This window comes from Pseudophryne corroboree, chromosome 3 (assembly GCF_028390025.1).
Source record: "Pseudophryne corroboree isolate aPseCor3 chromosome 3, aPseCor3.hap2, whole genome shotgun sequence".
NCBI lineage: Eukaryota > Metazoa > Chordata > Amphibia > Anura > Myobatrachidae > Pseudophryne > Pseudophryne corroboree.
In genome coordinates, this window is record NC_086446.1 from 770,209,602 (window position 1) to 770,223,683 (window position 14,082).

At 45.0% G+C, this 14,082-nt stretch overlaps 1 protein-coding gene across 1 annotated transcript in view; it reads left to right on the top strand.

Annotated features, from left to right (window-relative positions):
• Positions 1–12,569, top strand: part of C1R (complement C1r) — a 124,467-nt gene extending 111,898 nt beyond the window's left edge. The window contains 3 exon segments of the mRNA XM_063962508.1: positions 4,386–4,526; positions 6,250–6,324; positions 9,694–12,569. Coding sequence (XP_063818578.1) covers positions 4,386–4,526; positions 6,250–6,324; positions 9,694–10,502 — 1,025 coding nt within the window. The 3' untranslated portion in view covers positions 10,503–12,569.
• Positions 12,570–14,082: the final 1,513 nt, after the last annotated feature.

Sequence of the window (14,082 nt, forward strand, 5' to 3'; positions counted from 1 at the left end):
GCTGTTTTTTTAGGGTTTTTTGAAAAAAACACCCGAATCCAAAACACACCCGAATCCGACAAAAAAAATTCGGTGAGGTTTTGCCAAAACGCGGTCGAACCCAAAACACGGCCGCGGAACCGAACCCAAAACCAAAACACAAACCCCGAAAAATTGCAAGTGCACATCCCTACAAAAAACCCTAGCGAGCGAACAGATCTGAATTAGGCCCTAGGTGTTCACCAATTGCTACACCCATATTGCAGTTCCTGCTATCCATGGCATTAAAATGCACAGCATAAAGGTGCTGTACAGCACATAGAACCTGAGGATTCTTTCTGACCTGCAGTGTCCTGAATCACGCGGACCCTCTCACGGGTTCTAACAATGTGTCCAGGGCTTCCATCCGTAGGGAAATTATTTAAATGTGAGAAAATCAGGACAACTATGTGACCTGAACTTTGCTCATTCAGCAAAGTCCACCAGTACTTCCCTATAAGTACCAAATGAGATAAAACAATTATAGAACCAGTTACATAGAGTAGCTTCTTTATATCCTGATCAGGCTATCGTTTCCTGCAACAAAACACTCTCTTCAGGCCTAGACAATGCAGCCCCAGTCATCACATATACTGTAGGAGTCTTCGGGGGTGATTCAGTTAGTATCGCTTATGCGATCCTTACTGCATTTTCCCGATAGCGGGTCCTGAGATTGCATCGCAGGTATGTGAACTCCTCTGCCCGATTGACAGGCAGAGGCGATCGTAGGGAGGGACGGGGGAGGCCTGCGTAGCCGGAAAAGGGGGCGTGGTGAGGCCAAGGGCTGTATCGCGAGACGTAGTTTCCTTGGCCTCGCAAGGCTACCTGCGACGGAAAACCTGAGTAAGCTCTGGCTTACTCAGCCTGCCGTCACAGATGAACATCGCAACCGATGTTGCGATCTTCATTCCATATGCGATTGCATGGCAAATGCAGGAAGGAGGGGCTGTGCACCTCCTCCTGCATTTGCATTGCTAAGGATTGCAATCGCAAAGCTGCTGCAAACAGGTTTGCAATTGCAATCCTTAGTGAATTAGGCCCAATATACAGTATAAATATGTGGTGACTGAGGACAAAAATGGTGTTAGCTGTCAGGCCAAGTTTCTGAAATCTATGCTTTCCGGAGCTTGACGCATTCGGCTGGATCACAGCTCATAAGAATCCTACAGTATGGGGAATTTTGTTCCCAAAGATACAATAGGGAATCCTCAAGTGATGCGAAAAAGCTCAGAAAATTGTAGTTTTCAGTGATTTTACTGCAAAATCACTTTGACGAATCACAGCCATAGGGGGTAATTCCAAGTTGATCGCAGCAGGAATTTTGTTAGCAGTTGGGCAAAACCATGTGCACTGCAGGTGGGGATGATGTAACATGTGCAGAGAGAGTTAGATTTGGGTGTGGTGAGTTCAATCTGCAATCTAAATTGCAGTGTAAAAATAAAGCAGCCAGTATTTACCCTGCACAGAAACAAAATAACCCACCCAAATCTAACTCTCTCTGCACATGTTATATCTGCCTCCCCTGCAGTGCACATGGTTTTGCCCAACTGCTAACAAAATTCCTGCTGCGATCAACTTGGAATTACCCCCATAGTTTCTGACGTTCCGATCCTAAACCATGGCACACCAAACAGTTGCTATCTTCTGAGGTTCCTCTGGTAGCTTTCGTATTGATGAATACTGCTGTGGATTTGGACTTGTATTGAGATCCACTTGACCTCGCAATATTTTGTCTGTACATAGTTTAAGCTTTACTACTACTATTTTAGGTGCACAATACATTTTTTCTGTGCAATTGATGTTGGATATACTTTGGGCACATGTTTAAGCTGCTGCGCCACCTGAAACATAATTATCTCCAGGAATGATCGAGCATTTACCATTGTCTGCTTGTGTGCGAGAGGCATTGAATGGGAGCAGTATTTGGAAGGCATGCTGTTCCTTGTAGTGCCAATGGGAGATCCTGGGGGTGGATCCTGGGTAAGTTAAGTCTCTGTCTGGATGTGTTTTAGTAATAGCCTTTATCACGAGGCCTACTGTGACAAATTACATGACCCTATGTGGGCACTGCCATTGTGTAGTGTGAGGACTGCTGACATCGGAGAAGCCGTGAAGTGGCGCAGCAGCTTAAACGTGTTTGCAAACATGTGTAAACTAATTCTCTGAATTTCTGTTACCAGATAGGTTCAGGTATGGTTACAGGTAATTTTATAGTGTGCTGAAGGGAAATGTAGTGGTGGAATTTGCAACCCCACCCCTCCCTGTCTGTCTGTGACCCCTCCCCCTTTCCAGCACCTGAATTATAATTATCTCCAGGAATGATCGAGCATTTACCACTGTTTGTCTGCTTGTGTGCGAGAGACTACTTTAATAACCCAGGAGTTTGTGTTTTTTGATACCCCACCCCACCTCTCATAACAGTTAAAATATAAAACTTGCTGCTCCTCATTTTTGCAAAGACTCATTTGATATAATCACTTCTAAAGCTAAATCTCAGAACTCTTGTTGATGGCTGTGATCACAATCCCCCAACCTAACTGAGCTGTGGTGAGCTCTGGTTTGAACTCAAAAATTTCCATCATTACTTTCCACTGACCTGGACCTCCATCAGATACAGGGGGGCTCAACATGTGGGTTTCAAGAGATCAGTGGTGGAAAGGGCCTGGTGTCATAAACCTTTTTAGTCTTGGACGACCTTGTAAATACCTCCCAGCTCTCTGTTTGCAGATTCCTGTCTGACACTATTGATAAGTATGTGCAGTGGACAGCAAGAACATGGAACATGCATAGCATATTGAAAATTATACAACCGAATAACCACCATAAGAGGACCACCTAGACTAACCACCATTACATGACCACATGACTAACCTCCATGAGGGAATCTCCATGACTAACCACCATAAGAGGACCACCTAGACTAACCACCATTACATGACCACATGACTAACCTCCATGAGGGAATCTCCATGACTAACCACCATGAGAGGACCACCATGACTAACCACCGTGATATGACCACCATGAGAGGACCACCATGACAAACCACCATTAGAGGTCTGCCATGGCTTACCACCATGATTAACTAACATGACATGACCACTATGACTAACCACCTTTAGAATACCACCATTACTAACCACCATGAGAGGACCACCATGAATACCCACCGTGACATGACCACCATGACTAACCACTATGAGAAGACCACCATGACTAACCTCCATGAGAGGACCGCCATGACTAACCACTATGAGAAGACCACCATGAATAACCACCATGAGAGGACCACCATGACTAACCACAGTGACATGACCACCATAAGAGGACCACCAATATTAACCATCATAACTGACCACAATGAGAAGACCATCATGACTAACCACAATCACATGACCACCATGACTAACCACCATAAGAGGAAAACCATGACTAACCACCATGAGAAGATCTCCATGTATAACCACCATGTTTAAGTACTGTGAGATGACCACCATGACTAACCACTGTTACAGAACCACCATGACTAACCACCATAGCATGACCACCATGATTAACCACCATAAGAGGAAAACCATGACTAACCACCATGAGAAGACCCCCATGACTAACCACCATGTTTAAGTACCTCGACATGACCACCATGACTAACCACTATTACAGATCCACCATAACTAACCACCATAGCATGACCACCATGACTAACCACCATGACTAACCACCATGAGAGGAGAGGGGATCACAATGACTACCATGACTAAGCACCATGAGAGGATCACCATTGCTAACCACTATTAGAGGACCACCATGACTGACCACTATGACTCGACCACTGACATTGTTTACAATACTTTGTAATAACTTCCTTCAATCACTGTTAACCTTGGGTGATAAGCATTAGGAATAGATAATCAAACTCATGTACAAGTAGAGCAATAAGAGAATCCATAAGGTGCACTATGGGCGCAACATAATATGATGTCACTATAGAGGTTTTTAAAGATTCTGGGCCCAACAAAAACTTTGGAAACGCAAACTAGTCTTAATCAATTTATTATGCTAGTAAAGGGAGCTTGGCCCACTCGATTCCCACCCAATCTGTCTGGCACCGCTCATGCTCTGTCCCGCCACCTCCCCTATGTATATAGTTACCGCTTCCTGGTGCAGAGCAGTCCTCCAGCTAAGGTCTGTCTTATCGCTTGTGCAGTGGGAGCTATTGGAGGGGTGGTGTGTGCACATTGCGCAGTACATGTTGCAGATGAGACAGACCATAGAGGATTAGGGTTTTGCCGTGACTGTGACTTATCAAAAAATAACATAACATAAATGTGGTGTCTCTTTGTTACTGATTCCTCGCTTGATTGCAGTTGTGAGCTGTGAGAGTCCACAGACGCTGCGGAACGGTCAGCACACTTTCCTGACTGAGACCGACAAACTGACGTACCTGTCCACCATTACCTACAGCTGTACTGAGCACTTCTACAAAATGGTGACTCATACAGGAAGTGGTACGTATACTTCTGTCTCTTTTATTATATGCATTCGGGGATTGGAGAATATGGATGCAGAGCAGAGAGAATTGTATCAAATCAGAGGACGCAAAAGGTAAACGGTCATTAAATTATTGGTCCCCGCAGCCACTGCCATATGAAGATGGCGGTAGCCCATTGCAGCCTATGGGCTAAATATCACAATTGTAGCTGACGGAGGGTTCCCCCACAAGTGGCTGCTGTACTTGTGCGGTCACAGCTGTCAGTCCCCCAAGCACATCGCAGGGATGTGTTACTTTTCGGAGCCCTGTCCCTGCCTGTTCTGCATGATACATCAGCACGTTTTGATCGAACGTTGCGATGTGATCCTGGGCAATAAGATCCCGCCCAGACCACAATGAATATGCAATCAATGATAAATGGGCCCCTAAGATTATAATTTTTTTCTGCTTCTAACCATTAATTATGACTACCTACCCCATGTATTATTGTCATATATTTAAAATGTAGAATTTCGGATACCGTGTATCTGGATCATAATAATGGCCCTGTGCGTACACACTGTGTAACGCGTGCGCTGCACAAGTCCTAAGGAATATTTGCGCCCTCGCAGTAACAAAAAATTGCCAGCATTACGTGAGGTCAGAATCAGGCTCTATGTGTTATAAAAAACTTGAACGAAAAGAGGCAACCCATATTGGGGGTCATTCCGAGTTGATCGCTCGCTAGCTACTTTTAGCAGCCGTGCAAATGCACAGTCGCCGCCCACGGGGGAGTGTATTTTTGCTTTGCAAGTGTGCGAACGCCTGTGCAGCCGAGCACTGCAAAAACATTTTGTGCAGTTTCAGAGTAGCTCTGGACTTACATAGCGCTTGCGATCACTTCAGTCTTTTTGGTGCCGGAATTGACGTCAGACACCCGCCCTGCAAACGCCCGGACACGCTTGCGTTTTCCCTACCACTCCCAGAAAACGGTCAGTTGACACCCATAAACGCCTTCTTCCTGTCAATCTCCTTGCAATCGGCTGTGCAAATGTATTCTTCGTTAAATCCATCGCTCAGCAACGATCCGCTTTGTACCCGGTGCATACGCATGCGCAGTAGAAACCTGATCGATGCGTTGCGAAAATCGGCAGCGAGCGATCAACTCGGAATGACCCCCATTATACATGTCATAATTACATTACATTCTTGCATCGTGATGTCCAGAACTTCAAGTGATTGTTTACATTAATAATCTGGTTAACTTCAACAAAAGTGACACTAATATATTGTATAACTCCAAGCCGTATTTGACTATTTGGATACCTGACTTCCATCGTCAACACCTTGACCTGTACTTATTAAAAACGGAACACAGGGGCTAAACTCGTCTTGTTATCTGTTTAATAAGCCAAAATTCCTACTTCTGCCGTATAGAAAATAATGACATTGACTAATTGCACCCACACAACTCGAGGATACTAAATTTTTTACAGTTTGAGACATAGGGGTACATTTACAAAGGTGGGATTTTATTTTTAGAGCTGGTGATGTTGCCCATAGCAACCAATTAGATCATATCTATTATCTTCTAGATTCTAGAAACAGCTAGATCAATGATAAGTAGAATCTGATTGGTTGCCATAAGCAACATCACCAGTTTAAAGAAAAACTCCCACCTTAGTAAATTTACCCCCTACTGTATATACTAACAAATACTGGTGTTATCTGATCAGTAATAACGCTCTTGTGATTTTCAGCTACGTTCACTTGTTCAGAGGATCGAGTATGGGAGGATGAGAACGGGGGACGTCAAATACCGATGTGTGTTCCAGGTACGTAGCTTGGTAGCGTAGCAGGTGTAGGAAAATGAGACAGCTAATTATAATAATAATAATAATAATAATAATAATAATAATAATAATAATAATTTATAGGTGGCTGTTTCACTCTATTTAGCTCTCCCTTGTAATATAATAATAGTTTTCAACTTCTTAATTAAAGGACCAAACTTAATACCCCCAGCACCAAATCAATCACCTGGGAACCGGATTCTCTAAAATAGTTGTTTTTTTAATCCCCGAAGCTGTATTACACATACATGCCTAGTAGTGTTCACTCGGCAGCATAGGTTTCTGTATTATTTTAAATCATTTTTGTAATTTTTTTTTTATTTGCCGAGTTCTCTGTCAGTTAATAACAGAGGTGATGCTGTATAACTTCCCATAATAATTCATTTATTCACAGCTACACCCTGCAGTATGAACTGTAACTAGAGCCTGCATAGAGAAGGGAGCTTTGTGCATACAGTTATATATGTACATACAATATACGGGGGTCCCTGAAGAGTGGTTCATAATAATCTGAAACGGCGGTCTCTGCTTTTTTTAAGTCTCCGCTTGCCGTCTGCTTTTGCTACATTATAAATATATATACATTTTTAAAAAGTAGGCAAATTTCTCTCATCACGTTGGGTCAATGCAGAAACCAGTTTATATTCTGCTTTATAGTGATATATAGATATCACAAACAAACCTAACGACGTAATGGTCATCCCAATTACCCTTGAACTCCTGGACAAACTATATAGGGGGTCATACCGAGTTGATCGCTCGCTAGCAGTTTTTAGCAGCCGTGCAAACGCATAGTCGCCGCCCACGGGGGAGTGCACTTTCGCTTTGCAGGAGTGTGAACGCCTGTGCAGCAGTGCGCCTGCAAACACATTTTGTGCAAAACAAGACCAGCCCTGTAGTTACTTATCCTGTGCGATGATTGCTGCGACGGGTGACACGGTAATGACGTCAGATACCCGCCCAGCAAACGCCCGGCCATGCCTGCGTTTTTCCAAACACTCCTAGAAAATGGTCAGTTGACACCCAGAAACGCCCTCTTCCTGTCAATCTCCTTGCGCTCGGCTGTGCGATTGGAATCGTCGCAAGAAGCAGTACAAAACCACAAAGAACTTCATACCCGTACGACGCTCGTGCGCATTGCGGTGCATACGCATGCGCAGATTAGCCGTTGTTTTCACTGATCGCTACGTAGCGAACAACGGCAGCTAGCGATCAACTCGGAATGACCCCCATAGTGCATACACACTTTGCAATCTTACAAACGACCAAACTATATTTATCGTGCGTAGATAGGTTGTTTGGTTGTAAACGGTATGTCAGGTGTATGTAGGTAGTGCGTATACACTAGACGATTTGCTGAAAATCAGCGACGAAGGACTCATGGGAGCACACAATAGTGCGAACACACTGGACGATATGATGATTTGTCGTTCCGATCCTTCGTAAAATGTCCAATCGTTACAACAATCGTCTAGTGTGTGCACCCAGTTTAAGAGACGTGGCATTTTTTTTTGTTGATGTTCGACATGAGGTGAAAATATCCCATTAAATTTGAATTGTTTTTTTTTTAAATGTAAATAAAGTCAGGCAGCAATTGATCAGTGCTTACGGGTTATATATGACATATTTTTAGTTTGGTTTCAGTCATTTCTTAATTCAGTGGTTCTCAAACTCAGACCTCAAGGTCCAGGTTTTAAGGATATCCCTGCTCTTGCACAGATGGTATAATTAAACTGATTGACACACACACACACGGGGGGCCCCAACACACTGTGGCCATATTGGTGGATGGAGGGGGGGGGGCAGGGTGAGGGGTCATTTAATTGGAAGGGGTCCTCACAAATTAGTTGCTCCGGGGCCCCAACTAGCCTTAATCCAGCCCTGCTGACTGAGGTACTAATTAAATCATCTGTGCCTAAGTATGGATGCCTTTAAAATCTGTACTGCTAGCAAGGGCGTAGCTACCATAGGTGCAGGGAGAGCAGCTGCTATGGGGCCCAGAGCTGAGAGGGGCCACCTTCCCTGTCACAGTTACATGTGTTATATACAGGGGTGTAGCTGCCATAGGTGCAGGGAGTGCAGCTGCTATGGGGCCCAGGGCTGAGAGGGGCCACCTTCCCTGTCACAGTTACACGTGTTATATACAGAGAGTAGCTACCATAGGTGCAGGGAGTGCAGCTGCTATGGGGTCAGAGCTGAGAGGGGCCACCTTCCCTATCACAGTTACATGTGTTATATACAGGGGTGTAGCTATCATAGGTGCAGGGAGTGCAGCTGCTATGGGGCCCAGAGCTGAGAGGGGCCACCTTCCCTATCACAGTTACATGTGTTATATACAGGGGTGTAGCTACCATAGGTGCAGGGAGTGCAGCTGCTATGGGGCCCAGAGCTGAGAGGGGCCCACCTTCCCTGCCAAAGTTACATGTGTTATATACATTTTTCGCCATTGGGTGGTACGTTGGGGTCCTTTCAAACTTTTGCCTTGGTGCCTGCAATATATCTAGGTATGCCTCTGGACCTGCTCATTCTAGTGTAGTATAAAATGAACAGGAGGGCATTTTAATGGGGTGGTATTCATGTGACCGGCGGTCGGGTGACCTACGGTCACATGACCTCCACCGGCATCCCGCCCCCTCACTATCCCGATGGTCGGCATGCCGACCAACAGGGACTATTTCCACTCGTGGGTGTCCACGACACCCATAGAGTGGGAATAGAAACCGTGGCGACTGCAGGTCGCCACCGAGCCCGCAGTGTGGCGAACGCAGCGAGCCCGCAAGGGGCTTGCTGCACTCGCCCCTCCCCGCCGGGATCCCGGCGTCAATATGCTGCCGGGATCCCGGCGTCGGTATGCAGACATACTACACCCTTTTAATGTTATATAATATGAACCGAGGCACAATATAAACGGGGAGCACTATATATCATAATGTGAATTGGGGGTACTGTGCGGCATAATGTGTACTGGCGGCTCTGAAACGTGACATAGGGGGAACTTAACACTACTGCGATTCATAAAAGAAACTAGGGCACTACTATGGTGCATAACATTACATAAGGTTCTACTATGGTTCAGAGAATGAACTAGGGCACTATTATAGGGTATAACATTAACACCTGCTGCAGAGAATTGTCTCTCTAGAATCATTGGGATAGGGGGGGCCTTCAAAATGTTGCTATGGGGCCCACAAAGTTCTGGCTATGCCCCTGACTGCTAGGGTACCTTGAGGGACGAGTTTGCCTTAATGTATACAGTAAGAGAGAGGTTGGAATGTATACCACTGGTTAGCTTGGTTTGAGAGCCCTCTTGAGAGGAATCGAGTCACCGACTGTCTATTTTTGTGTTCTCAGTTTGTGGGAGGCCTCTCAGTTCTTTGGTAGAACTTAGCCGTATCATCAAAGGTGACAAAGCTGCTCCTGGTAATTTCCCGTGGCAAGTTTTATTGAAGAAATCAGGGCATGGTGGTGGCGGGGTGCTGATCGGAGAGCGCTGGGTGATGACGGCCGCGCACGTCTTGAGACCGCAGAATCCTGAATCTGGAGAGAATGAAGATGCTACAGACCTGCACCTTTTTGTTGGAGATATAAATTCTGAGAGTCTAATTGAAAAAGGCACTTTACTTGTGAAGGGGGTTCACGTGCACCCCGATTACACTGTACGCAGCCACAATAATGACATAGCTCTGATCGAGCTGCGAGATCCCGTCACTATGGATAAGAATGTGTCTCCCATTTGTCTCCCGGAAAAAAGTGATGAAGACTTGTATGAATCCGGCTTATTAGGTTATGTGAGTGGGTTTGGGATTACGGAGAGAAACAGAATCTCCGATGAATTGCGCTATGTGAAGTTGCCCGTGGTTCAGAGGAACAAATGTCAACAGTATTTAGACAAAAAGCAAAGGGAACCGAAGGCCGCAGACAAAATTAAATCAGAAAAGTTCACAGAGAACATGTTCTGTGCTGGTTTCCCTGAAATTAGAGGTCAGCAGCAGCAAGACTCCTGTCAGGGAGACAGTGGAGGTCCATTTGCCGTCCCGAACAATGACACTTGGGAGCTCACAGGTCTCGTGTCCTGGGGCATTGGCTGTGGGAAAGGGTATGGGTATTACACCAAAGTCAACAGTTATATTGATTGGATTGGAGGCTACTTAGGGAGATGATACCAGGATTTAAAGGCACTCAAAAGTCAACTAAAATAATTCTTAAAAAATATGCTTTAACAATGCTTAATTTGTGCCTAGTGCTGGCGGAAACATAGGTTAGACATATATTATGCCAATGTCACCCACTTCGTGCCATTAAACAATATACCCCAGCTATTGTATTGCAAAATTATAATCAAACCTACATAAGACTCACAGGAGGGTGCTCACAGGACAAAGGGGATTATGGGACAGAGATGATAATAAAGTCTATGTAACAGTGAGCTGTAAAATCAGACTTTACAGCTGCACAGAAAATAAGTATATTCATATGGATATATTTCCAGATTAGACCATCACACCAGCAAAATAGACAGAGATTCCTTGAGCTGTGGTAAGTCTATTAGACTCTAAGGGGTCTATTCAATTAGAGTCGGAATTTCCAACAAGTCGGAAATACGGCTCTCATACGACACCCCCTATTCAATTACAGGCGTGTCTGACAGCTTTTTTATCCTTTTTCGACAATGCCGATTCAACTTTTTTTTTCAAGTCGAATTGGCATTGGTGAAAACGGGCCGAAAAACTGTTGGAAACGCCCGCAAATTCAACAATAAACCTGGATCCGCAGCTAATCCGACAATCCATGTGTTTTCCGATAAGTCGGATTTTTCGACAAGTCGGAAAAATGGCACTGGATTCGACCTAAAAAAGTCGAAAAGTGCCTTTTTTCTGACTTCATAGGAATTCCGACACTAATTGAATAGACCCCTAAGGGGGAGATGAACTAAGCAGTGAAAAAGAGGGGAGAAGTGAATCAGTGGAGACGTTGCCCAGGGCAACCAATCAGCATTGAGGTAACATTTGCTGTATAATTTGCATGCTATAAATATATACAGAGCAGCTGATTGGTTGCCATGGGCAACTTCTTCACTGGCTCACTTCTCATCAATATGGTATTTTTCCTGCAATATTCTGTTGATTTTGCTTTTCAGAGATTTAGTAAAGGCAAACCTGCATGGAATTCACATAAAAAAAAAGTAATAGATGGCATTAGACATTCGGACCAAACATCGAATCCTTGTCATCGACAGCAATACAAATCCTGGATTTTCCTGAGCATCCCGTTGTTAAAACCTATAGAACCCTCACAATATAAGAAACAGACAACCAAGGGATCTAATTACTAAGCTTTGGAGAGAGAGAAAGTGCAGAGAGATAAAGTACAAGCCAATCAGCTCCTGTCATGCTACAGGCTCTTTGAAAAGAGTGTAGAAGTGTGCCTGTCGAGAAGTTTCCCATGGCAACCAATCAGCTGCTACGTATCATTTTATGGGATGCACTTGACAAATGTTACTTAAAAGCTGATTGGTTGCCATGGACAACTTCTCCACTGGCTCAGTTCTCTGCTCTTCATTGATTCATACATCTCCACCTATGTACTAAGCCCTGGAGAGAGATAAAGTGGATGGAGATAAAGTACCGGCCAAATCGCTCCTATCTGCCATGTTACAGGCTGTGTTTGAAAAATAACAGGAGCTGATTGGCCGGTACTTTATCTCTCTAAAAGGTTTACTACATAGACCCCAAAGTACCAGCCAATCATCTCCTGTCATTTTTCAAACACAGCCTGTAACAGGACAGTTAGGAGCTGCTTGGCTGGTAACCTCACTTCAAGGCTTAGTAAATAGACCCCAATCAATGGCAGGTTTGGGTGTAAAAAAGGCCTTCAATTCAACCTCCATTCAACCTTATTCATGATACAAATATAAGGGGACTAAACCTCCTGCAGCAATGTTGGTGCACCCAATATGGAAGAACCAGTCTTCTTGGGTGTGATGAACACTTATCTAAGATACTCATGCCCTTTCAGAGGTTCATAAAATGCATGGGTCTTCAAACTGCGGCGCTCCGGCTGCGGTGGAACTGCACATCCCAGCATACCATGCCACAGTGCATGCTAAAACTGAGGCAGGGCATGCTGGGATGTGTAGTTCTACAGCAGCTGGAGTGCCACAGGTTGAATACCTATGTCATAAATGCAAGGGGAAACCAAACAAATAGATAGATAGATAGATAGATAGATAGATAGATAGATAGATATAGATCTATCTATCGATCTATCTATCTATCTATCTATCTATCTATCTCATACTTGCCGACATTCTGGCTGCTCTCTGCGGGAGAGAGCAGCCAGGTCGGCTCAGCAAGGGGGCAGGGGAGGGCTGTGACGTGGGGAGGAGGTGGACCGGAGGCGGGACGGGGGTGGAGCAGGGGCGGGATGGGGCGGAGTTTCGGCGGCACATCCTTTAAGCCACGCCCCCCGCTCTGTAATGCCGCGATCCCCGGCATTACACTGCAGGGGGCGTGGCTATGATGACGCGATTCAGCAAGAATCGCGTCATCAACTGCCCGGAACGCCCACTTTACACACTAAGTGGGCGGACGGGCAGGGGGACCCCTGATTCCGGGAGACTTGCCTGCTCTTCCGGGGGGCCGGGAGGGTCACCCGATTTTCGGGAGCCTCCCGGCCATTCCGGGAGAGTAGGCAAGTATGATCGATCTATCTATCTATCTATCTATCTATCTATCTATCTATCTATCTATCTATCTATCTATCTATCTATCTATACACTGTATATATATTATAAATGCATTTCAAATGTATTTTAATGTATTTTAATACTTAACGTTATTAAAATTGACAAATAAAATCCTGTCTACATATATTGATGTACATGATTATTGAAGATGTCAAATTAGAAGTGCTTTTCTAGCTTAGGCACTACGGGGGTAATTCTGAGTTGATCGCAGCAGCAAGTTTGTTAGCAATTGGGCAAAACCATGGGGGGTCATTCCGAGTTGTTCGCTCGTTATTTTTTTTCGCTACGGAGCGATTAGTCGCAAACTGCGCGTGCGCAATGATCGCAGTGCACCTGCGCCAAGTAAATTAGCACAAAAGTTTGGTATTTTACTCACGGACTAACAAAGTTTTTTCATCGTTCTGGTGATCGGAGAGTGATTGACAGGAAGTGGGTGTTTCTGGGCGGAAACTGGGCATTTTATGGGAGTGTGCAGAAAAACGCAGGTGTTTCAGAGAAAAACGCGGGAGTGGCTGGAGAAACGGGGGAGTGTATGGCCGAACGCTGGGTGTGTTTGTGACGTCAAACCAGGAACGAAACTGACTGAACTGATCGCAATGTAGGAGTAAGTCTGGAGCTACTCAGAAACTGCTAAGAAATTTCTATTCGCAATTCTGCGAATCTTTCGTTCGCAATTCTGCTAAGCTAAGATACACTCCCAGAGGGCGGCGGCTTAGTGTGTGCAATGCTGCTAAAAGTAGCTAGCGAGCGAACAACTCGGAATGAGGGCCCATGTGCACTGCAGGGGGGGCAGATGTAACATGTGCAGAGAGAATTAGATTTGGGTGGGTTATTTTGTTTCTGTGCAGGGTAAATAATGGCTGCTTTATTTTACACTGCAATTTAGATTTCAGTTTGAATACACCCCACCCAAATCTAACTCTCTCTGCACATGTTATATCTGCCCCTCCTGCAGTGCACATGGGCCCTCATTCCGAGTTGTTCGCTCGCAAGCT